The sequence below is a fragment of the Cryptomeria japonica genome, chromosome 3, assembly GCF_030272615.1.
Source record: "Cryptomeria japonica chromosome 3, Sugi_1.0, whole genome shotgun sequence".
NCBI classification, from domain to species: domain Eukaryota; kingdom Viridiplantae; phylum Streptophyta; class Pinopsida; order Cupressales; family Cupressaceae; genus Cryptomeria; species Cryptomeria japonica.
The window spans coordinates 412,378,309-412,405,098 of record NC_081407.1 but is presented as its reverse complement, the minus strand read 5'-3'; the positions used below and the strand labels follow the sequence as shown (position 1 = coordinate 412,405,098).

Here is a 26,790-nt window from a genome sequence, read left to right as displayed (position 1 = left end):
TCTCCCAAAACAAAGAGTCAAATACAAAGTATTCAAGAATAAAAACTGAGGAAACAAGAAGTAAATACTCTAGTTCTCAATCCTGAGAACAATAAAATTTAACTGAAGCTCTGTGAATATATCATTATGCCTATTCAATATGGCTACAATAGAGATATCCAAATCCAACAAACTCGAGTACAAGCCCAAGAATACCACCCTACCATCATCTCCACCACATATGCAACAACCCACGATTAAACATGATTCACCTCAGCAATCAAAACAAGCAGACGATGCACCAACAAAAAGACAATGAGAAAAAGAAACAATAACAAACCAAACAACTGCTGGCCTCCATGGAAACAAAGACTTAGGTCAATTTTCAAATAAGTATAGGGGAAATAAGGAAGAAGAGTAGTAAGAAGCAAAAGTAGGCAACGAGGAACTAGAGAAAGAAACAAGAGAAGCATCTACATGGTTGAGCACTGAATGAAAACAGCCAACAAGTGACCCCATAAACAAGATAAAAGTGTATTTGGCTAGACAAAACAAGTAGCTAAAATGGTTATTGAGTCCCTATATATATTTATGACTACTACAAGAAGGCCTCAAATGATTTTACCCAGATATCATCTATTCAGAAAATGGAGTTAGGAGATGCATTTAGTAACAATGTCAAACATGACTTTATGTATAAAAAGTCACATTAAAGGAATGTAGGGACAAAATGGTAAAGCTAATATAGCAACGTCAGCCGCAAGTCCAATTAGATTCCTCTACAAACATAACAACTCAATTGGACTAGAGGATACTTGTGAAAATATGTCCACATCATATCAACATTGCACTAATTGGTCAAAGTTCACAATACAATAGATGAGCCAAATAGACCAACTAAAGTCCCAAATTCTAAAAATATCATGGAGTTAATAACATTTTTATTAATTTGCATGGGTTACAAGGTCACAACACGAACAAGTGATAAGTATTTGGTCCCAACATAGTCATATGAATGAGCAAAAGGATGAAGTCCATTGCACAAATGAAGGAACTGGAATTAAATGAATATTAAAGCTTCTTCAAGACATCATAGTTACAGTGTAAAAACCTTATAATGATATCTCAGTCCAGACAACAAATTCAGCAGGTAGCACGCACTTGGGAGAATGAATATGAACAAATCAGAGTATCCTAAACATTTGCTAAATTGTCCAAAAGATTTTGAGGAATATCTTGGTATTTTCGGATGACACAACATCTTCTACCTACGTGAAAATGACTTGAAGACAAGACAATGAATTAGGTTTCAGAAGCATTTTATAGACAAGGAACCAGAAACACGAGACAAATGTAATTAGAATCATTGTGAGGTTACTGCAAAAACATCTAAGACATTGTGGTACCACTTGAAGGATGACAAGGCAGAAGAACGAGGACGAGAAATATCGAAACTAGGAAGCAAAATAGAGTATAGAGCAATGCAGAGAATACATATTGAAGGTTATACAGAGACGTTACCAAAGCATATATGATGTTTATATCCATGCTTGCGTCATAAAATCTACTTTATATAAAAATATATAATGTAAATATCTGGTTTTGTGGGATCATATAGATCAATAAATTTTGATTTATTTAGATTAATGCATATGTTACCTGCCACACTATTATAATTTTTTTTTTTATTGCATCACCTTGGCATTAATTTCTCAGGCAAACAATCGAGCCCTCCACTTTGTATTTTATTGTCAACAAAGTGTTTAATTTACTCATTTTTGTCAAGGCTCCCCTTTTACAGAATTATAAACGACTATCACTTCAGAATTATTTTATTGAAACATTTTGACAGCCATCCTTGTATACCTTACGTCATCATTTAGAATACTGGTCAGAGTAATTGTTAATTTGGACAAAATCATGAAGAATTTTTTGGTGGAAGGAATGACTAATAAGAAGAGAATCTCCACCAATGCTTGGGACATTCTTACTCAGAAAAAGAGGATTACACCATATGCTTAAGGGCTCTAGAAAAACGAAACAAGGCTTTGGGTGCAAAGCTAGTGTTGAGCAAGTATAACTCAAAAGCCAAATGGCACAAGCTGTTACAAGAAATATTACTTTGATGATCCAAATTGTATTTTCATTACAAAATCTCCTCAAAAAATAATATGTGGAATATTTAACTACATTGCAGATCCATTGTTGCTGGTCATTTTTCCTAGAAAATTCAAAACGGAAGAAAGGCCAAATTTTGGTATGGATCCTAGAATGTACATCAACCCCGAGTTGAATTGGAAGAATTGGAGGCAGCCAAAAAGATTTTAACAATCTATGGTGTACGGAGTAAAGGATTATTGTCACCGTGCTAACAGCAGTTTGGAATGACTCGAGTTTATCAAACATTCCCAAGGCACAAAAACTATTGCTTATGCTCAAATAACAGCTAGATAATAGAAAATTGGTCATTGGGGTATAGGACAACATCAGATGGGCTAGCTCAACCAAATTGGGCCATCTGCCCACCATGTTATGCTGAAACAAAGCTTGCCTTTAGAAGGTTGTAGCTTTTGCCTGGACAGCACTACATAAACAAAAATCTTAGCTAACATCCACTGAAGAAGGTAGGTATGGCTGACCCATCAAGATGCAGCCTTTGCCAAGGTGATGAAAAATACCGATAACTTGGTTGTTTAGTTTGCCTTTGCACTTTAAGTGTTAGAATTGGCTTTGTGCAAAGCTTAACTGGTCTATTACTCTGACAAATAATCTCACTAATCTGTATAGGAATTGGCTTCAAGTTTGTGGATCGCCAGCACTTCACTCACACGTTTAGCATATTTGAATAAAACATAATAGAAGAAAATTTTATGAAGATTTTTTTGAGTTGTATGTAGATAAAGTCTAAAAACCATCTCAACACTACCATTTCTGTAGCGGTATTGACCAGAGCAAGAAACCAGTCCCAAAAAGAAAACAATCTCCTCATGGGATCAATATATGATCAAGAGTTGGCCTCTTTTGAACCTTACACAGTTCCACCTACTTATAAGTACATGGGTGTTAATCCAACATGTCAACAAGAGCAGTTTCCATACAGATTCCTCCTTGATAATATTTTAAAACTCTATTACGATTCCAGAGTCAATCTAGCTATCTCTGGGGCCAGATGTATTATCAAAGATTGTGCTGGAAAGCTTGTTTTCACTGCTTTTAACAAACTTCAATAGAGCAGGAACAATGAAGCCAAAACATAGGCTTCAAAATTGGGTGTCAAACTTGCTACCCAAAATGGAATTAACTTTCACATCAAAGGAGATTCATGTTATGCTTAATGTAACACTTCTTTTTTATAATGTTTGACAACATACAATTGCCACAAGGGTATTAGTACTACTACTTTTCTTGAAATTCATAAACTTCTTGTGGACAGAATTAAAAGATTCATTTTCTTCTTGCATCCTACTACTTGACTCTTGCTCGTCATGAAAGCTTTGCGAATGAAAATCTTGTTATCAGACCCCAAAGATAGATACCCAAAAACACAATTCAACAACTCCTCAAAAACATAAAGGAATCAATGGATTGGTGTGTCAAAAGAAAACTACTTAAGGAGTGCGACTCCAACAGTAATAAGAAAAAGTAGGTTAAAGAACCAACCAGAATGTCAAAATTCCAAAATACCTGCCTGTTGTATGGGCAACACCAAAACATCAATCAGGCCACCAATTAATGATGTCCAATTTATTAGTCATTGAAATATGGAAACCCCTGCTCATGTTACCATGCAAGCCAAAAGAAACAGAACATAGAAGATATTTAAAATAGATAACAATGAGGAAGGAAAAAGAAGGCAAACACAGTTTATTTACTAAACAGTAAGCAATCAAAGTTCGTTTAACAAACAGTAGGCAATCAAGTTATCTAGCATAACAACAAATGGTAATGGAAAATACAACAGATAGGCATGATCAAAACAAGTTTCTGGAACAGAAAGTTATATTATAGCAGCGTTCAAGATTTTCTCTAGAGCAATTTATAGATGCCATCAATGTTAACAAACATCAAATAGCATTGATATTTTAGCACAATAATGTAAATAAAAAACTTAACTTTTGAATGATTTTGAGAGCAAACAACATCAATATGTAAGGTAGAAAAAGATAATATTCATATTATTCACTAACCTATAGCTAATAATATACTTCTCTGCTGAAGGGTCAGAAAGAACTAACTGCTAACAGGTTGGATTCTGGTGGTTAAAGATGATTTAATGGTCTTATCCACAATTGCATCTTACTCCATATTAGTACAGTCAATTTTTTCCATGTCCTGCATTTAACTGGCCATGGTAATCTGTAGTTGTTATTCCATGCAAAAGTTAATCTAATTAAATTTTGAAAAAGCGAATGCCATGAGCAAAGAACAAATGCATCTGTCTGGAAAAGGTAACAAACATATAAAGTATTAAAACATAGAAGCATCTAAGAAACAAGGCAGCTCTAATTCAACAAACTACAAAAAAGGAGAGAATTATGAGTACTGAAATTAAAACAGACTACAAGAAACTCTACGCCACAACAGGTGTTGTCACTGTATGATGATGAGAAAATCAATATCGTAATAATCCACTTCTTCTACCCATATCTAAATATTGCCTGTGTCTAAGTAAAACTGTGGCAAATGAATTTAGAATGTGCATTTATAATTATAATGTATACATTGAACAATTTAGCAGCAGCACTGGAGAAGAAGCTCGAAAAACTATACATCATGAGCAATTCACATGGAAATACATAAAATATACTTATTGCCAACCAGAACAAGTAAACTAACAATAGTACATCAACCTGCCCTAGCATCTTAAATATCCATCTCAAGTTTTTGTTGCAGGTGCCAGCATCCCCATTTGTTCTGTTAACCGGTCCAAAGATTGATCATTGTTCCAACACTTGCCATTTTCAGGCATTCTTTCATCAAGACCCTTTCTATTTCTCTCTTGCATTTTTGACTCGGCCTCTTCAGGATCCACTGAACCTGGGCTTTCTGTAAGGAATTGTTCCCAAAATACATCATTGACTCTAGGAGTGGCCTTAACACTAGCTGTATCTTTACTGACAGTCCCATCATTATCTCCTATGTCCATGGCTGATGGATCTGCATTAACATCTATGCCACAGGTCTTAGGTGCTATATAAGCCTCTCCATCATGTTTGCTGATTTGATTAGTAGTCTCCATGCCTCTAGAAATTTCACACTGTGGAAGAGGACTTTGACCAAAAGTCTCCATACCTCTAGAAATTTCATACTGTGGAAGCGGACTTTGACCAATACTCTCCATACCTCTAGATATTTCACACTGAGGAAGAGACAGACCCAAACTCGTCTGACAACGAATTTCACAATCAGTGGATTCTGCCAACTGTGGAGGACTGGAATGCTGCCCTGATAATGCAGAAGATGCTTGAATATGTCCTGATGAGATACATACATCTAACATCTCTGCTGGATCATGTATCTCTGTAAGACATACTGTAGAGGATTGACCTACTGGACTTCCACTATCCACTGGTTCACCAGATGCCCTACCGACATCAGTCAAAAAAGTCTCCAATGAATCTAAGGATGATTCCATCTTATTGAATGGCTCTGTATTTAAGACCTTGATTGCAATTGGACTGCAATCATCTCCTGAAGAAGGTTGGTATCTTACAATCTGGTTGTTTGACATCCCACTTTCTCCCACCTCTGAAGAGCCCTCATTTTTGGGTAATCTTCTTTTCTTGTTAGCTGCTTCAAGCAGTTTATTGTTTTCACTCTGATGCACAAGCTGTGTCACAAAGTCTGGCTTCTGCATAGCTTTAGCCAAAAATGCCACCATCTGATGTTGTCTGTGTTCCATAACTTGCAAACGCTCCTCCAAGGTCTGCATCTGCATCTCAGTACCTTGCTGTTGCTGCCTAAGTCTCACTAGTTCCATCATAAGCATATTCTTCTCCCGTTTGAGGGTCTGAATTTCCTCTTCTAGTTCATATCTTGTAGCATCTACCACTTGTTGCTGCTGTGGAGAATGACTGTGCATGGGCTTCCGTCTGTGAATGTTTTTAAGCAAATTTCTCTGACCCCTAAGAAAATCTTCATTTGCAAATTCCCACTGATCTGGATCGACTTTCCTAAAGCCCTTTTGAAAATAAAACACAAATTCAGTCCTAGAAGCAAAGTTTTAATTTATAAAAGAAAAAGAAATATACCCAATCTTCTGGACACCCACAGAAACAAAATGCTAAATATATTATTCTTTGGAAATATGTTTGAAATAACCAAACAGAGTAGAACTGTAAAAACATGATAAAAGATCAAGTGTAAAAAGTAAAAAGGATTTTCTATTGAGTGTGAGTGAAAATTAAATATTATTACAATAAAAACTAGAATACACAACTCACACCATGAGAACTGAAAACGGACTATACTCAAGAACCTCTAGGAACAAATTGACCCTAGTGGGCTTTAACTTTTATGCAAACTAAACTACAGTCCAACACCTGCTACAAGGTTTGCACATGCGATTGCAAAAAGACCAATGTTCTCTGCAACTAATGACAACTGAAAACAGGACACCCAGAGGATAATGGGCCACCAAAGGTGACCCAAGGAAAAATATGCAAGTATATGCTCAGTCTCAGGGAACAGAGATGAAAAGTACAATTAAATACAAATAGGCCATAGAGAAAACTGCCTACATCAATATAAAGCTAAATCAAAAGGAGTTTAGAAGATTCAAAAGTCATGACTGAAAGTCCAATGAAAAAGCAAGGTAACCCTACCTCTTATTTGAAAAGGCTATATCCATATGAAATCTTTGGCAAATTGCTTTGATCCCATATCTAAATAAATAGTGTTGACAAATTCCTTCCATATAGAATTAAGGATAGATTATTAATGAGGAACATAATCAAAATTCAACAAATTGCATCCATAATGGTATTAGAGGGAGAATGCCCACAAATCAACCTAGGGACTTGCAACCAAAAGCCTGCTTCAGGATTGCCAAACAGAGATGTATAGCTTATGAGCAATATAGAAACCCTCATCTTGGGTGAGATCAAGATCTTAGAGAGAAACAGGCTAGATCATAGATTGCACTTCAAAAACACTGAATATAACAGACATCATAGGTTAGAGGATAGAGATGTCTAGATCGACATCTTAGGCGAGATCATAGGTTGCAATTCAGAGAGGCTTTTAATAGAAACATGCAGATGGGAGAAGTAGGTAAAATAAAGAGTGATAATGGAAGAAAAAAGGAGGAAGATGTATTTTTGAAATGTTTCCGACATTTGATGTAATGTCCCACTTTGAAATATAATTTAATAATAAATAATAATAAAATTAAAATACAAAAGAATAAATATTAAAATTAATATTAAAATATAAAAGAATATAATTAAATATAATTAAAATTTGATTAAAGTTAATGAAAGGTCAAAAGGCATGAAATGATAAGTTGTGACTTCCTCAAACATGAGATATAAAAGGGAGAAGAGAAACTCATTTGATGGGGGGAGAATTTGAAAAATGAGAAGTGCAGACCTGATTTAAATAAGAAGTGCAGATCTGATTATAAAAGATTATGTCCCTTCCAAAGGGCAGAAATAATGAAGAGTTGCACTCTTTCAAAAGGTGCTAATGGTGAAAGGGTGTGTCTCTTGCCAAAGGGCATTACGTTGGTGGAGAAGAAAACAAAGTATTAAGGATAAGGGATTACTGGAGAAAGGAAGGACTCTGACACCACTGTTGCTGCCTCAGTCCACATCTACACCCTGACTAACACGATAGGGGTATAAAACAACCAAAGAAATTCAGAAAGAAGACGTTTCAGGTATGTCTTCATCTCCTAAAGGAATGGTAATAATTGTTGCTAAGATATTGCAAAGAGTAATACGTGTATCTAAAGTATGATAGAAATCACTTCAGTATGTCACCAATGTTAAACCATTTCACACAGCTAATTATAACTGTAACAAATCTACTATATAGTTTTCAGTAACTTATTGTATGTCGCATACTCAGAAAATATGCTCGACTGGTTAAACGATACAAACAAGTTATAATGCACGACAGTGTTTAGATTTATGGTTATAATGCCAAATTCGCATGTGCTTGTATTAAACCGTAATTATTCATCATTCAACTTGTATAACATATTAAACTGCAACTATGTATGTGAATTGATAGAGCTGTGCATTTCTAGTAATTAAACTTAATGTCATATATGTATTTACGATCCAAAGCGGTCACAATCTGATACGCATAAGCAGTTTATAATAGTAATAAATATGAATAATGTTATGCTAAGGAATTGACACTAGACTTTCACAGTACGTCTGATATATTTTGATATACATAAGTAGATTATTATTAAAGTTAAACCACAAATGGCATAAGCGAGCTCCTTAATGTTTCCTTTTCTGTTCACCTGATATAATAACCATAAGATTATACATAAATTGGATAAAGCGAACTGCTGAAATATTGACAGATTATTTTACAGATCTGAAACTAAAACATACTGTACAATCTTATGTCAATAACAATAAAAATGAATCTACTCACTAATTTACTTAAAATCCCGAGAAGGCAGAGTGGTTGGGAGAGGAGGATAACTGTCTCAGTTGTCCACCTACTGATCCATGTAAGATCAGTAGGCCAGTAGGGCATATGACTGCTACTGGGCCTGGGACTGGCAATTAATAAGCCCCTCTACAATCTGAAACTTCCTTGGTTTAATAATTTTAGGGTGAGACAAGGAATGAATTGCGGGGATAAGACCCACACCACTAATAGTAAGCCAAAGGGGCATAATGACTGCCTTTGGATCCAGAGTGGGATGGATGGGCTAACCGGATCATTCCCTGTGCTACCAACTATGGTTATTAAAGAAAAAAAAAATGTTATAAACCATATAAGTTGCAATTGAATTAATCTTGTTTCCGCTGCATATGTATAATCTGAAAAAAGTAATTTCTGTATGTTCTACTGTGATTTTTCTTTGAATGAACAAGTAAATATAAGATAATAAACCAAATTGAATTATTAATTCAATATTAGAAAGAAGACTATGTTTCTCTGTTATGACTGTCAGTATCTAAGAAGTTGGAAAATGTGATATTTAAGATAGTTTGTCTCCTAATCAATTTAGTTTAAGTCATAAGTATGTTGAGATGGATTAATTATGGGGAAAACAAAGCTAGACCTAGTAGTGGGACATTACATTTGATCCCTGATCTCACCCAAGATGTTGATCTGTACATTTCCATTTTCTAATCTATGATCTGTGTCATATTGAGTATTTTTGAAGTGCAACCTATGATATAGCTTGTTTCTCTCTAAGATCTTGCTCTAACCCAAGATGAGGGTTTCCTTTACCATTCACCATTCATATTCTAGACATCTCAATTTACAATACTGCAAAAAAGCTTTTGGTTGCAGGTCCCAAGTTGATGTGTTGGCATCCTCCCTCTAATATCATTATGGAAATAATTTGTCAAATGTTTGATTTTGTTCCATATTAATAATTTCCATAGTTCTCTGTTAAGAATCTCAATAGAAAATAATAGAAATGCTGCAATCTATTCAGAAATAATCAAAACCCTTAAGGTAGGGAAACACCATACAATAGTCATGCCACTTTGAAGGGAGCAATTCTCCCAATAGACCATAAACTCCAGTAACAATCTTCAAGATGCTTTCCACTTGGGAAGTCACTACAATATATGTAGTCTTGCTAAAGACAACTACAACTATCCAATGCATTTGTGATAAAACTTTATTCTAACTATCTAGTGAGATGAATTACAAAGCACATGCACCCCAAAACATTATTTATTAATACCTGATACATTATAATAATATACTATACCCCAAGGTACATTACACTATCATGGGAATTTGTCAAAACTATTTATCTAAATAGGAGATCAAAGCAATTTGCCAAAGATGTTATATATACACAACCTTCTTAAATAAATGATAGGGGTGCCAAAGAAATTCAGTGAACTTTTAGTTATGACTTTTGAAACTCCTAAGCTCATTTGTCAACAATGGAACAGAGGTGAAGAATAGAAGCAAATGGAAGGGAGAAGTAGGTGAAGATAAAAAGAGGATAAAGGAGGAAAAGGGGAAAGAGGAGAACAAAGGGGAAGGAAGAGTGTGAAGGGTGAACAAGCAGACAACTAGTTAGGATAGAAAACATGAAAAAGAAAGAAAAGAGTTTGACAGAGGGAAGAGCAATCACAAAGGCATGGAGGGAATGATTCTGCAAGAGTTTAGTACTGGTTGCCAAGAAAAGCTCAAACCCCGAATGTCATCTTGGTCAAGGTTGATCAACTAGTTACCAATTTTCACCGCCTCTTTGGGCTTTCTTTTGAAATAGACATCTTCTTTGATAAGGACTTGAGTGGCCTCCACATGATTGTGGTGTTTAGTGTTAGAAGAGTGTTTGGCAAAGGCAAACTTCCCAATATGCTCATGTCTGATTTCAGCACAATGCTCCTTGATCTTGATGCTAATGTATTGACCAATCTTCCCGATATATGGATTTCTAAGTACTCAATTTTGTAGGCCTAGAGTTAAGAAGGGGGTCTCTATAATCTTTGGCAGAAGGGGTAAGGATTATCATACTAGTTTAAGGTTTGGAGAGATGTCTTCAATGTACAAAAAGAGGGGTGGCAATTGGGATAGCAAAAGACTCGCCTTACTTAAGTTCTGCATTATTTCGACTTGGCTTTAGAAGCTCTAGTAATGTTTACTCTTTGTACCCATTTAGATTGAAAACTTTGGTCAGGAGGGAGAAATCAATATGATCAGTATCACAAATTCAAAAGGCCCTAATGGCCAAATGGTTCAAGACAATAACAGTTTGGTTAGGATAGTGATCAAAGAAAGCCTAAAGGTAAAGATTTGTGTGAGTAGTTTTTCCAAAGATGCAGCAAACGCAAACTAAGGAACCATCAATTTCCTTAGTTAAAATAATGCCCAAGAAGAGGAATTGGTTATTGTTTTCAACTTCTTTAGTAAACTTGATACAATGAAAAATGTTGCTCAGGTGAAAGTGGAATTCTTCTAATTTTTTTAGGCCATGATGCAAAAATCACCTACACAATCATTACCAAAAGCACACTCTTATCATTTACATGGATTGCGGAAATATCAAGCCTAATATATGCAAACATGTGATCAGTCCCCCTATAATCCAAAGTCTCAAATCAAGCAGCAAAAAGGATCAATCTCTCCAATTGATTTATCTCACCACCATGTGCCAAAGAGAACATAAGTATCAAGATCTAAACAAAATCTCTCAAAACCAATGAAAATACATGTCCAACATTGGAAAAAACCTTTTGGGAAAAAACAAAGTTGATCCTCAAATATGATGATAGCATGGCCATTAACTCAAATGAATGCATTACTCAATTTGATGCAACCACAATAAGGATGAAGCATTCTCGGATGTTGTCACCTTCCAAATGCAATGGCCTTCAACTTCTATGAGAATGAATCTCCAAAACAATGATGACCTTTCAACTACTATGCAAAGCCATCTCCAAAAATAATGACCTTTCAATTGCTATGTAGAGCCATCTCCAAAAACAATGAACTTCACTCCTAATCATCAATGTAATGACTCCCAAATCATAATGTGTCATATACTGTCACTAAGCATGTCAACTCAAAAAAACTAGAATCAATATTAATAATCACCAAAATTCAATGACTGGAATCAAGAGACCCAAATAGTCTCTCATCATAAAGAAGAAACTAACCGTGAAGGTATCAACTCATCCAACTATCAACTATTATCACTTTGTGGAAGAAACAACTAATGAGACCAATCAAAAGAAGCTGTCAAATGTCTATAAAAGGGCCATCCTGAAATGTGGCTTTTACATCAAAAATGGTCAATCCACAAGTGACCAATATTAGTAGTCTCCAACTAATCATCTAGAGACAACTCTATATCATCATCATCTCTAAGAAATCGTCTACGTTTGTCATCACATCCAAATCATCAAAATATGTAGCAAAAACATCAACTCCAACATTATAGCTTAAAGAAGGCACAAGCACTCATTAAATGCAAATACAAAAACAACTCAAATAGGTGCACAATCAGTAGGAATGAGCACACATCCACTATCCACCAACAATCAAGAATTGTCAACAAGTGCAATCAAGTGCATCAAGTGAAAGATCAATGTCACAACATCAACTATTGAGATTAGGTACACCGTTTATCCACCAATCAATCAAAATATCTAAGCAGCACAATTCATGACATCAACACGCTATTATCTACACTCTATAGAATGTAGCATCAAGTGTATCAAAGTGGTAACAACAAGCTATTTGCAATAAGTGCATCAATATGGAAATCTCTAGTGAACAAGTTGTAGGAAGAAGCCAATCTTTGAGCTACCACGACACAATATCTAATAAGCATCCCACCTCTCCACTAAGCTGCCTTCTCAGGTATTCAACTTATTGGGAAATTTTAGTTAAGTCACTCTTCTGAGTTTTCAACTTCATAAATCAAGTGCAAAAACTATTAGCATTAACATGCTACTCTAAAATATGATCACACATATCAACCACATCAAATGCAACATCTAACATCTTCACCTCACAAAGTCAAACTGGATGAGGAACAAGCAAGGAATCTAGCACCTTGGATTGCTGCACAAACAGAGAGAAAATTGATCATATCAAAAAGCACGATCTTCTTGACAATCATTTATATCAAAATCATGGGCATCAACCATAGCATCAGTACAATCTTGACACAAATGCAACATCTACAGCAAGAGAATCCCCAACAACAAGCATAAATTGATGGTTGGAGCCACAAAACACGCAAATCTCAACACCTTCTAGTGTGTGTATATCGACTAAAAAAGAACAAAAGCCTATATCAAAACAACAAATTGACTCATGTCCACAATGACCAATATTTGAACATGAATTAGGTCAGTCTAAAGAGACTAAAGGGGTTGGACATTGTGAACAAGTGATGACTCAAATCGACAAAGATTAAGAGTTCCACCAAAGACAAAGTAGATGGGCTTGAAATGTGTGTATATCGACTAAGAAAGAACACAAGCCTATATCAAAACAACAAATTTACTCATGTCCACAATGACCACAATCAGAACATGAATTAGGTGAATCTATAGAGACTAAAGGGGTTGGACATTGTGGACAAGTGATGACTCATATCAACATAGATTAAGAGTTCCACCAAAGACAAAGTAGATGGGCTTGAAATGGTCAAGTACATAAAAAACCTCAATTCCAAGACAAATCTTCCCCTATTTGTTTTTTAAGACTCCAAAAACTCACAAGAAGTTTTGAATAAGTAACAAAACCACTACTAGACACATTTCCAAACTTAGCTTTTGATAAAGGTTTCCTCTTTTGGCATAATTGTTACTACATGTACCCCTCCAAAACCAAGTATTTCCGAGATGGGGGATGTTTCAAAGGCTCGAGGAATTGAGGCAAACGCCCCCCTGCTGGCCCACCAAAGCCACCACATACCAGGGGAATGTTTCCAAGACGTCCCCCTCAAAGAGGATATATTTCCAAGACATCCTCGTGGCTTGGGGGCACCTTTGAGATTCCAATACCTCTAAAGGATGCTCAAGGGTCTCCCAACTACACTAGAATCAAAGGAATCCCACAATAAAACAATGAAAAAGTCAAAACAAATTAAAAATCAAAAGGATTTTTTGGATCTTCATGCTGCAAACCCTGTCACTAATGATCTATGGACCCCACCCAAAACCTAAGTAGTCACAAAAACTTATAAATAGACATCTAATCTTTGTTCCAAATCACTCCCAAGTTTCAACAAGGTTGAAAGTTGCAACATCAAACTAAAAGCCTAAAAGTGTAAGAAAGATTGCAAGCAAGGGCATTAAGTAACAATAAGAGCAAGAAGTAGTGCAAACACAAAATCTTCATTCATCAACTATTGAATCAACAAATTCTTCAAGCCTCAAGGTATGCTTTGGCCCTTCATGAAAAAAAAATTGTCTTTTATTTCTTTTCAATTTGGTAATTATTTAGATCCTATGGATTTACATTGTCACAATTTAAACTTTAGTTTTTAAATCAAATTTCTTTTATAACAGCAATATTTAGGTGTTCAAATTTACTTGTTAAATTATTTATATATATTTATTTTGCAAATTTGCACAGATATTTGAATATAAATCAAAATTTAAAGTCAAATCAGGATTTTGACTTTTGTGTATTCTCTACTTTCGTGCTTCATGCAACCTATAATAAGAAAAACAAAAGCAAAATCCTTGTTTGATGAAGGTGAAGAACAAGGATTCGTATTTTTGTGTATACTATTTCTTTGCACTTTGCACGACCTGAAGTAAGAAAAACAAAAAGAAAATCCTTCTGTCTTTAGCCCATGCTTAATTTACTGTTTAATGATATTATTGTTGAAAATATTAGCTAGTTTGGATACCTGATTATCGAATTTTAATGTTGTCGATGACAATTAAAATTTATATGTATTATCTCAATTAAATGTGTTATTGGGCTGGACCCAAATGTAACATGGAAGGCAATTAAATATGTTATTGGGCTGGACCCAAATGTAGCGTGGAAGGCAATTACATATGTTATTGGGCTGGACCCAAATGTAACGTGGGAGGCAATTACAATGACAATATAATATAATTCAATAATCAATGCAAGCCGACTTGAGGGTGCAATAAATCAATGTAAGCCGACTTGAGGGTTGGCGCTAAGATGGATATAAATATAACAGCAAATGAAGCCATTAGTCAATCATCATTATCAAATGCTATCTGCTCTCCTAGCAGCGATCCTTCCTCATGTGAACTTGTATAAGGCGATTGTGCAAACTCTTCAAGGTTGATTGTGGCGAAGTTGTCAAAGATCTTCATAAGGTCTCTTGTGCGAATCTGATCTAGACATCTGCTGCTCCTCCTAATCATCTGCTGTTAATGAAGGGCTGCATTCGTCACCGATATCTTGAACAGCAATCTGAGACAAGGCATTACCTTGTAAATTGTCTACATTTGAGATAATACATATCATATTTAAAGGCTGGGTTTTTTCACCTCCAAGAGGGAGGTTTTTCCCAGGGTATTGGTGTCTTGTGTCTTGTGTTTTATTGCTGTTACTGTTTATTCGCAGTCTGATTATAATCTGATTGCTTAAATTAACATCTGATTGCTTAAAATTAACAATTATGACATGTATAGTAACCATTAATTGTGTTTCTTGTAGTGTCACTACGAGTACTACTTCTCACATCATAAGTGATGAAGACAATCAGGAAGAGCCTATGTGTGTTCAATCAAGGAATCCAAATACACATGGTGGAGGGGGAGAGGGGGGTGAGCCAACTAACTATTGACAGTGCAAATTTTAGTTAAGAATTCTACCAAAGGTCCCTTTAATGAGAAGACATCCTTAAAACAAGTTGTAACAAGATTGCATGCAAAACCTAGTGCAATAAGGGGCAATAAGCTATGGAGATGTCATGTTTGTCAACTTGAACTTCAAGGCAACATCATAAGACTAAGCACACACCTTCTTTATGTCACAAGCAACAATGTAAGAGTATGTAAGAAATTGTCACTTGAGATAAAATTGAAATAAATAGATTATGGAGTTATATTGATGACCAAAGTATTGTACTTGTCACTTTGCCATTGATATCTCCTGCTCCTACTAGTACTAGGACTACCTCAGATCCACGAGTTTCAACTCATTTTATTTCTACTTTTCCATCTGGTTTAGGGCTAGCTGCATCAGGTCCTACGATGAACGCAGAATGACCACTAGTGATATTGCAAACAAAGTGGCAAAGTTATTCAACATCTAGAATAGGGATAAGGCAAATGATGCCATTAGCAAATTCTTCTTTACCAATGGCATTCCATTCCATGTGGCTCGCTCTCATTATAAGGAGGTTGTGGCAATAATAATCAAAGCAAGACCATTCATTATATGTGCCACTATCAGAGACAAAATTGTCGATAGCAATCTTGGACAAGAACTATTCCAAGATTAATATTCTAATGGAAAAAATGAAGTCTACCTAAGTCATTAGTCGGTGCAACATAATCATGGAGAGGTGGACAAACATTAGGCATCGTCCACTCATCAATGTTATAGTTACATGTACAAAGGGCCCTTCTTTAGAGCTCTTGATTGTTTGGAGCTCTATGAGAATGTTGGTTTTCAGTTCCAGATCTTTGCAAATGCTATTGAGGAAGTTAGGCTATAGAATGTGGTGCAAGTAGTGAGAGTTTCATCATATGTGTGCAAAGATGCAATAGAATGTATTAAAACGAGCTACAAGCATATTTGGTCGACTCCTTATTGCATGCATCCTATGAATAATGCACTCAAGGACATGGGCAAAATCAAATAGATCAAAAAGGTGATTAATATGCTAGAAATGTGCAGATGTTTATCTATAACCATACTTCACATGCACTCTTTAAGACCTTATCTAAGGAGTTTTTGAAACCTGTAGAAACTAAATATGCAGCATACTTCATTCTCAACAAAGGATGCTTTAGTTGCAAGAGGCATTGCAACTAATTGGTCATGAAAACAAAGTGGAATGGGGAAGAGAGTGAAGGATGTGGTGACGAGTAACACTTTTTAAGCTAAAGCAAAATATGTTGGTGCCATTATAATCATAGTCTTCAAAATTATTAGATATGGGGACACGAACGCACCTAGCCTTGGAGAGGTGTATGAGTGGATTGACCATCTTGGCCAAATAAATCCCATTGTACATGAGAAAGACCCCACATTAGAGTTCTATAATGAACACATTCAACCTATCATTCATCGCCAATGGGAGAAGTTCAATACTCCCTTACACATGGTGGCCTATACATTGAACAAGAAGTGTTATGTGCAAAGGCCAAGCAAGATAGCCCTTGTATGGAATGTTGAGGTGAAGGCAAAGTTCATGAAGGCCATTTAGAAAATGCATGATTCTACACAAGCTAGCATCATTTGTACTAAGGGGGCAAAATTTGCCACTCTTTAGACATATTCAAAAGAGACCAGGATGGATAGGGAGGCTATGGCACAAGAGGAATCAATTCTATAGTTGACTACACATGGGCCTAATTCTTTAACAACCACACCAGCTATTCATTTGTTGTCCCAAGTTTCAAGTTATTTGTTGCTAAGAGGACCTATTCTAATTATAGTTTCATCCACGTTGTTAAGATGAACTAAGTTACATATAGGAGAGTGGAGAAGCTTGTAATTGTACATAGCACCTCACATTTGATTAACTACAACATACTTTATGTTGAAGGAGACTCCAACATCCAAATGAGGTATAGAGCTAGAGGAGCCACCATGTGTTGGTGAAGATGTAGCACAAACAAGATTGGTTGGTATTGTTTTGGAGCAGCCTAACCTTAATGCATCTAGCAATTCAAGTGATGAGGAGTTTGCTATGGGACTTTGGGGATAAATGATGATTCAAGGCATTGGACCATTGGCCAATTCAAATCATATTTTGAATGTAAACATCATTTTGAATATATTATAAATATATATAGACATTTAACATTTTCATTTTTTATTCAATGCAATATCAAATATGTTGAGTATTTCAAGTTTCATATGTTCTTCCTTGTATATATTTTTATAACTACTTTTTTAGGTGCTATATATGCTTGTGATGTTGTTTCCCCACCATCTCCATGTTGTTCCCAAATCTTGGTCCATGTTCCCTCCGTCCTCAAGATTTGTCCCTACCACCCCCACCCCCCCAATCCCAAGACTCAATGGAACATAGTTTTTGTGTGACAAATTTTGATAAAACATTCTTTGAAACACTTTATTTTCGTGAGACAAAAGGAGAACCAATAAATAAATTAATGTATTTTATATGTAGGTAATTAATAAATTAATAATTTGCTGGTTTTCCAATAATCCCATGGGTTTTTGTCTAGAAAGCCTTCTTAACATTTAGTTTTTTCTTGTATTTTTATGAGAATTTTAACATATTTAAACATACCAGTTTTTTGTTTTGTATTTTTCATTTTTCAATACATGTTATTGAATTCCATTTATACTTTAGGTTTCTCATGCCACTGCCACGTACATATAATGTGGCTATGATATTGATTACAAACTTGCATGAACATGGCTTTGCATTGTTGCCAACACTTTGATGTCAATTGTACCTCTTGTGCTTACATTGATTTGAAAGTGATAATATGCTATTGGAATACAATGTTGTCATTTTGCGTTCTTCATGTTTTCAATTCATGTAAATCAATTCTATTTATACTTTTAGTTTGACATGCCATTGCCATGTACGTATAATGCAACTATAATATTGATCAAAAACATTACATGAACAGGGGATTATATTGTTGCCAATACTTTGATGTCAAGTGTGCCTCTTGTTGACTGCTTACATTGATTTAAAAGTGATAATATTTTACTAGAATAGAATATTGTCATTTTTGTAAGCATGAAGTGAAGAATAAGAGATTACATAGACACACACATCTAATTCGAGTAACACCAAAAATCCTTGGAATAGCACAGGAAAGTTTCTTGGACCTTGGCCTGTGTCCAACAAATAATGAATCAGAGATGATGAAAAGCCTCAAAATTGACATTAGATATCCAAATTTTACACCCTTTACAACCAAAACTTCAGTAGCATAAAGCCATCGTAGCCAAGAATTTATCTCTCTTTCTCGGACAGCAGCAGGAAAGGCAGAGGCAGATCAAGATGCAGTACCCGTCCAAACATCCTATAGTTGGGGATCCCAGTAAGACCGAAAGCCCTCCAATAATATATATATATATATATATATATATATATTTTAGGGCCTGGTCTGCTTGGGCATGCAGATTCACCCATTGACCTATAACCACTCCAAAATCAAGTTCACACAAAAATTAGAATTTTTGAAAGCAAGTTTCCTCCTTTCAAATTTTTCAAAAGAATGAACCCCCTATTTTATGTTTTGTTTTTATAAAAGGCATGTATCCCCTTTAAATCTGATTCTTTTATAACCCTTCTATTGTAAAAATTAACAATTTCAAGAAAAAATATCTTTCTTTGAAGGCCCATTTCTCTTCATCCAATACACAAAAGCCTTTTTTAATAATATTTATTCCCACTTTGAAATAATACTCATGCAGCTTTTGGTTCTTGTAGTGTTCTTATGCAAACAAACTCTTTGAAAAAATCAGAAGTCCTTTCTTATTTGCAAATAAACCATGCAAGGAGAAACCAACACATGCACTTAATATAACTCCTCTCTTATTGTTATGTTCCTTTAAAAATATTTGACCTTGACATGACATCAAAATTAAAAATAATATCCAACCCAAAGTTCCCAGACTCGGACTCGGCTCTGACTCGACAAGGCTGACTCGGCTCGTGACTCGACTGGGACTTGGCAACGACTCGGCAAAATAAGAAAACAATTGAAATTTAGAGATTTTTAACGATTTAAAACTTGTTTCATACACCCATTATTGAATTAAGCTTAAAGACACTATAACATCATCAAATAGAAGCTAATTTGATCACATACATAAACATACATCCATCACATGCGTAGAAATGTAAATTGTAGTTGAAGGAATTAGAAAACATAGATATATAGAGTTATAAATGTTGTCCAATGTATATAAAATCCATGACTTCAAATGTTCCCAAACATATATGTAACTGTAATGTGTAAACAAAAACAAGTCTATGGCTCAGGCTCTGGCTCAGCCTCGTCTATCTGCCTCCTAGAAAGGCGTCTAAGGTAGGTCCTGGATGACTGAGTAGCCATAGTCTTTGCCTATGATGTGCCAGTCTGAGTAGCCATAGGTGTTGTGCCTGATCCTGCTGTATCCTCCTCCTCTGCCATAGCCACAGCCTCAACCTCTCTGTCTGCCTAGTCAACCCACTCAAGGTCCTCATCGGTGAAGACTGGATCGGTGGACTCAGTGAGCCAATCGGACTCGGGGTCGACTTCCTCTAGAGTGATCGGAGAGGAGTCAACGTCCAAAATATGTCTGGTCCTAAGACGGAGGTTGTGATGAACAAAGACTAAATCATTCAACCTCTCCACAGACAATCTATTTCGCCTCTTCAAGTGGATGTGCTCAAACATGCTCCAGTTGCGCTCACATCCAAAAGTGTTGCATGGCAAAAAAAAATCATTAAAAAATATTATGTTTTTTTTTTTTTTTATTGCACTTTTTTAAGTTACGCCAGCCGGGTCACCACCCTCAGACTCGGCAAGTCAAGCGAGTCGCGCCCCTTGACCCATCCGAGCCCAGGTCAGGGTCACCGTGACCCAGCAGGGGTCACTTGGCCCGCTGACTCGCGTGACTCGCCGCAAGTCACGAAACTCTGATCCAACCACAAGATCCACAATCAGTCAGCAACGGGTCCATTGTTGACAGAGATAACACTGAGACCGTACCCCACAAATCTTTGATGCTCACAGCATCCACATGCACACAATCCACAACTTTATTAATGCACACTCAGCAGAGTTGTACTTGGCAAGAAAATCAAATTAGGCGGAATCTTTGTTGGCAGACTTTCCACATGAACACATATTGCAAACAGTGGAAGTAAATTTTGTGACTTGACAAACAACAACAACAATTTCAAAGAATTGATTGAAGACTTTATGGTACCCAATTGTTATAGAGATCAACAATCATAGTTGATAGGCACACAAGACACAACTATGAGGCACGGATGATAGAACCTTGCAGGTTGAAGTGAATGAGTACTGTCAACAGGAAAATCTGCATGTGGCATTATATATTTCAATATGGCAGAAGTTTTATCGAGCAAGATTTGACTACCACAGACCTTATACACCAACCAAAACTAAACAAATCAAATATTATTGTAATAACCTCAAACCATGAACTTGAAAGCAACCAAGGATTTAATATGAACCTTCACAACAAGAATACATCTGCTATTTGTTGTTGGCATGATGATGATTTTTGTATTGGATGACTTTATGTGTTGTCATTGATGGCACACATATGTTCTGATTGTCATAGTCATCTTTGTATACCAGTTAGGTCAAACCGGTACTACTATTAAGTCTTTGTATTGTTAACCGGTATCATATGTATAGAGTAAGTCTAACCGGTATGAAGGTGTCTAAACCGATATATGTAGACAACCGATATATGCAGTTAACACAATCGGTTTTGGTCAATTCCACTGTCACCAATTTTGAGATGCAACAGAGAGAGGCAAGGAGGCGAATGGAGACAATCGGTTTGTGAGTTGGAAGCAGTCAACACTCAACCGGTATCGGTGTTCCAACCAATTTCACAGATTGTGTGATGAGTTATCACCGGTCGTGATGTGTTACCACCAACCGACATTTTTGGCAGTGATTTGTGATGTGTTAAGGAAGTTTGTCCGGATTCACTGAACCTAGGAAATTGTGTTGAGGTTCAGGAGCCAACATGAAATCTAATGTCTATAAAAAGACATTGTGATGAGTTATTTTCATATGCAAGATACAAGTGATGTTATGAGTTGATGTTGATGCGATTTGTTGGAGTTGCAGAGTATGTCGGAGATGCAGTATTGAGTGAACAGAAAAGGATCTAACCAAGCAAAACATGCTATTCCTAGATCATACCACCTTGTTGTTTTCTAATCACTACAGCAGTTAAATCCCCTAACCGGGTAAGCTCTAACAAGATTCATTGTAGAAATCCTCTAACAAGGTGATTCATTAACTTGGATCTAAATCCTCCACTAAGGTTACCTTTAACCAAGTATAGCTCCTAATAGGGCTTGGGATCTTTAACAGGATCTACTCCTAACAAAGCACTTTGTAGACCTTAACCGGTCAGTTACCTATTTCTGCAGATAGTTAACTTGTGAGTTCCATCTCACCGTGGTTTTTCCCAGTAGGGTTTTCCACGTATAATTACTTGTGTTATGGTGAATGTTTTACTTGTTGTGAATGCTTATATAACACTTTGGATTGCATGCAAAGTCTTAAGTAAATTGGTTAAATGTTTTTACCGGTCTGGGATTAAAGTGTTATTGTTTTTGCTATCACTGATTCACCCCCCCCTCCCTCTCAGTGCTTTATAAGTTTATCATTTGTAAGGGCAAACAAGATAACGACTTTTTGCAAAAACCTTACTTCCAGGGACTGCCTCCCCTGGAGTTTGCTTCTTTCTTTCTTTCCAACAAAAAATTTCACACATGCATATTCAACAACCACACATTCTCGTCAGTGTTCTGATACCACACAATAAAACACAATACGTGGAACCAATAAAGGAAGATGCAGAACTATGAGTAGGAAGATATAAGGAGAGAGAAAAATATAAACAGTGAGTCCAACATTCTTCCTTGAATCCAAATAATGTACAATAGGTATACACACAGAACAAGGTCTAGCAAGCACCCTCTCAACCACCAAGGCAACCACCTAACCACCATAAGTTGATTAGGGTGTTATTAGCGCCTAATGAAGAGACATGCAAAACCATGGGTAAGAAATAAAACCAAAAGTAAAGTGTGAGCATTTATCCAAGAATGAAAATCTCACATATCTTACACATTTAATTAGTTTATTTAGCAAAATGGTGAGTTCATTTGAAGACTATTTTATTTTTATTTGAGATGGAGAGACTCAAGCGCTCGACTTGTAGTCGACACATGGTAAAATGGTTTAGTTCAAAGCTCAACTGCCCAGGTTTCCTTCAGTGATGAAAGAAGGCATTAAAAGTGAGACTCAAAGGCTCAAACTACAATCCAAACATAGTAGAATGGTTGAGTTCAAAGCATGGCTGCCCAGATTTCCTTCAGTGATGGGTAAAGGTGTAAAATGTCAAATTTCAATAGCAGATACGAATCTTCATAATCCCTCACTGAGGCTGGCTGGGATCACTCGCAGCTACATATACAAGGGAGCCTAGAGTGACTCAAAGATTACACCTACTAGCAATAGGAGATGCCCCAGCCAGCCCACCAATGGTAAAAGAACATTAGTCCTAGTTCTCAGGAAAAGGCTTTGACCAGCTGGATTGGGGTCTGCTTGTATATTCTTTGTTAGAGGTGTTCTGAACTTTGAGGATCCTCTTAATTTGTGACAATTACTAATTGAAGTTTTTTGAAATTAAATTCTTAATCTTATTGCAGACAAATTGGTGGGGCGTCCTAGCAGTTAAAGATTTCATTCTTTCTTTTTTTTGGAAGAACCTTAACAATTGGACTCATTAAAAAGGCTTCTGATCTAAATTTATAATTCCAGTTGATCCCAATGCCATGGCAATCGTGAGAGATGTAAAATAATAATTACTACAAAAAAATATCAGAAAATTTTCATTTGCTACCTAAAGGTGCCGAGGCAGTTCCACTGACTTTTGACAACAGAATATTCACTACGAAATGCTCCTAGTTTCTATGAAGAAGTTATATGTCACCATATATGATGTTAATGACACAATTCTTCTGAACTCGGAAGCCACTAAAAAAGAAATGGAAGTTCCTTCCATGAGACCCCGAAGTTAGAGAGGATAGAATTAATTTCTGTAAAGGAGCTAATGGCAAAAGATCTGACAAAAGGCACAAAGAGAATAAATTTATAGGACAAATAATTTAACTAGAGATAAGAATATAAGATATTCCTTCTGGCAACATAGAGTCTCGGACAAAACTTGCCTAATGGTAATTCTTAGCAGATAACAAAGTTTTAAAGCAAGTTGTAGTAAACAGTTCCATATCCGAAGTTATTTTTGAGGGTTTTAGGAGCTGCTCCTAAAATTCCTACCACTTAATATTCAAGATAAGACTTCTCATAAATTGAAAGGAACAAAATTTATTTGAAATATCTTGTGGGTACAGCTCACATCAACTGTGCCAAGAAAATCCAGCCACTTTTGAAATGTCCTGTTATTCAAAATCCATAGGAGGATCTGGGCATAGAAACAAATGTGATAAACCCCATTTAATGTAACCCATCCATTATCGGACAGAAAGATGCACATGAGCATCTAGAAAAAATCCTACAAATGGCGAGTTAGCAAAGAGCAGGAAGGAAAATGACAGGCTTTTGCAATGCATAAAGCAGAAGAGTAGACCAGAAACTTGTTCGCATAGATACCTCGCCACTTAGGTCAGGCTCTCACAAGTGTTCCCATTACCATTGCACAAAAATTAGTTGAATCAGTGATTTCTATGTTTCTACACTAAATTTCAGGTTTTCCTAACTAAGCGAGAACGATTTCCTTTGAGATGGAAATTCTAACCTTCCACTCATTGTTTGGGATGCATATTTTGCATGTTTATTCCTAAAGCCACTTCAATCTTCCAGGTCAAGCTTCAGACTGAAATGGCCACACGGGGCAAAATGCTTCTAGCTACAACTCACTTTAGTATGCACCAGTTGTTGCAGTCCCAACATTTAAACCAGTCAAAAAATCACTGTAAATCTGAAAATATGACACCTTGAATTTACCCCTACAACATCGGTAAAAAACAGAGCAATTTCCCCCAGAGCAAAATCAGCTATTTCCCCTTAAAAATAAGCGAGACCCCTTACTACGAGATGCCATTACACCAATCCCCGGCCTTGGAGTAAACGGAAAACAAAATAAAAGCACTATAATCTGAGAAATACAGGAATAATCGGCACTCACGTATGTATTGAGCTGCCTGACGAAGCTAGAGAAATTATTGTGCTTGAAATACTTGGGCAGCAAGTCGCGTGCGAATTCAGGCGGATTCCAGACAATGAAACTGTTATTTGTGGGGCTCCACGAGACTATCGAATCAGTGGAGGTGTCGTCCACCATATCATATGTCTTGGTCAGAAATGGGGGCGGCGCATTGCCCCCGCTGTTGTTCTGCTGCTGTGATCCATCCATGCCGACCCTTCTCTCCGACTCGAACCCACAACCTAATCAAAGCCCAAATCAAGCCAAGCCGTCTCTCCCAGATTCACATAGCCGTCCGCGTGTGAAGAGAGATTCGGTCCCGCGATCTAGCTGTTCTTCTTCCTTTCGTAAGGGAAATTGTCTTCTCCTCTACTCGTAATCTGATGCACAAAATCCAAGAAGAATCGAGCTATTAAATGGTTTACTTGGAGCCCAAGCCTCGTTTGCGGTGTACTTTTTCCACAGAAACGGCGAAGGATGCAGCCACGTGTCCACGACATACAGTATCAGACATGATGCATATCCGAAATGCTTGCCACAAAAGTCAAAACCCCAGTCTGCGGATTCATTTGGATTATACTAGGCCATTAACCATGATTTGAGGTTTCAATCGAGAATATATCAACCTCTTGTGTTTAGGGGTTAGGTGGTAATATTACAGGACGTTGCATTGTTTTTCCTCGTATAAACCGTGCAGTGGCCGTAACGTAACACCAAAAGAAAATATTAAATTTGAATGCAAGGAGGAAACCAAAAAAAAATGTATTACCTAATATCAATATATATTTCTGGAAAAAAGATAGGGAATGTGTGATATCTACACATTATTTGGATATATATAATATTTTATAAAAAGTAAATATATCTATGTTGTTGTGCACTAATTTCTAGTTTTAATTGTGTAAGGTTTTTTTTTTAATATTTTGGATTAAACTCCGTGATCCATCATTTCTCTTCTTCCATCTTGCTCTCTTTTTCGTGGTGGTTGATCATCATTTCTCATCTCTTGTCTTGCTCTCTTCTTTTTTATGAGATCATGGAGTTTGATCCAAAATGTTGAGGAAAAAAATTCTGCAATTAAAACTAAAAGTTATGCACAGTACATTATGGATTGTGAAAATTGCATGTATGTATATCTATCTCAGTTGTGTTTTGATTTGTGTTCTAACCTCTATTTTGGCAATCTATATGGATAGCCTTCGAAACGAGATATCTGAATATAGATGAATCTTGGGAACTAGATGAACCAAGCATTGTACTTCTTAACTAACTCCAATGCATCCTTGGACAGTGTGGATTTGTAGACCATAGGACTCCAATTCATCTCCTTTATTTTCTGCTTGAACTGCTACAACACATGTATCATCCCCTATTGCAACTGAGATAGGATATGACAATGACACCCCTACCACCTTCCTATCCTTCGATATTTTATCAATTGGGTGGAGTTGTCTAGTTACCTCTATGAGGATCAACTTGTTGGATGGATATTTCGGAAATCTATATGGATAGCCTTTGAAGCCAGATATCCAGATATAGGTGAATCTTGGGAACTAGATGAACCAAGCATCATAGTTCTTAACTAACTCCATTGCATCCTTGGACAATCTTTGATGCAAGCCTCCTTGTAGAGTTCTTATAATATACATCATGAAGGCATCATTCACCAGTTCATATTGACGTTTGACATATGATTCATTTGGTCTCTCTCTAACTTTTGTTAGGAATTTGCAGTTGGGGATAATATTTGTGCACCTTGAAATTTCCTTCATTGTTTCCTAGTCCAATCAAATATGTCAACCATGCATATCTATATTGTCTAGCGAGCATGTATACCACATATGAGGTCATTATAAAGGACTTTCTATCATGGAAGTGGGTGATTTGTTCATGAATCTTATTGCTAATTATTTGGGCCAAGTCTATCATTATGTTTCCCACAAAAACCTCCTCGACATAGTAGAACATCCACACTTCAAATTGTTATGATTGTGGTATCTTCGCGACTCTTCTTAATAATGTCACCATGTCTTCGTACTCCTCATAGAA

General features: G+C 36.3%; 1 protein-coding gene across 1 annotated transcript; it reads right to left on the bottom strand.

The window, feature by feature from the left end:
* Positions 1–4,644: 4,644 nt before the first annotated feature.
* On the bottom strand, positions 4,645–25,186 carry LOC131069516 (heat stress transcription factor A-1). Its single transcript, XM_058004989.1, has 2 exons — positions 24,724–25,186; positions 4,645–6,160 (listed from the first exon to the last, which is right to left on the bottom strand). Exons 1-2 carry the CDS (start codon positions 24,949–24,951, stop codon positions 4,856–4,858), a joined length of 1,533 nt encoding a protein of 510 aa, XP_057860972.1. The 5' UTR covers positions 24,952–25,186; the 3' UTR covers positions 4,645–4,855.
* Between the last annotated feature and the right edge of the window lie 1,604 nt (positions 25,187–26,790).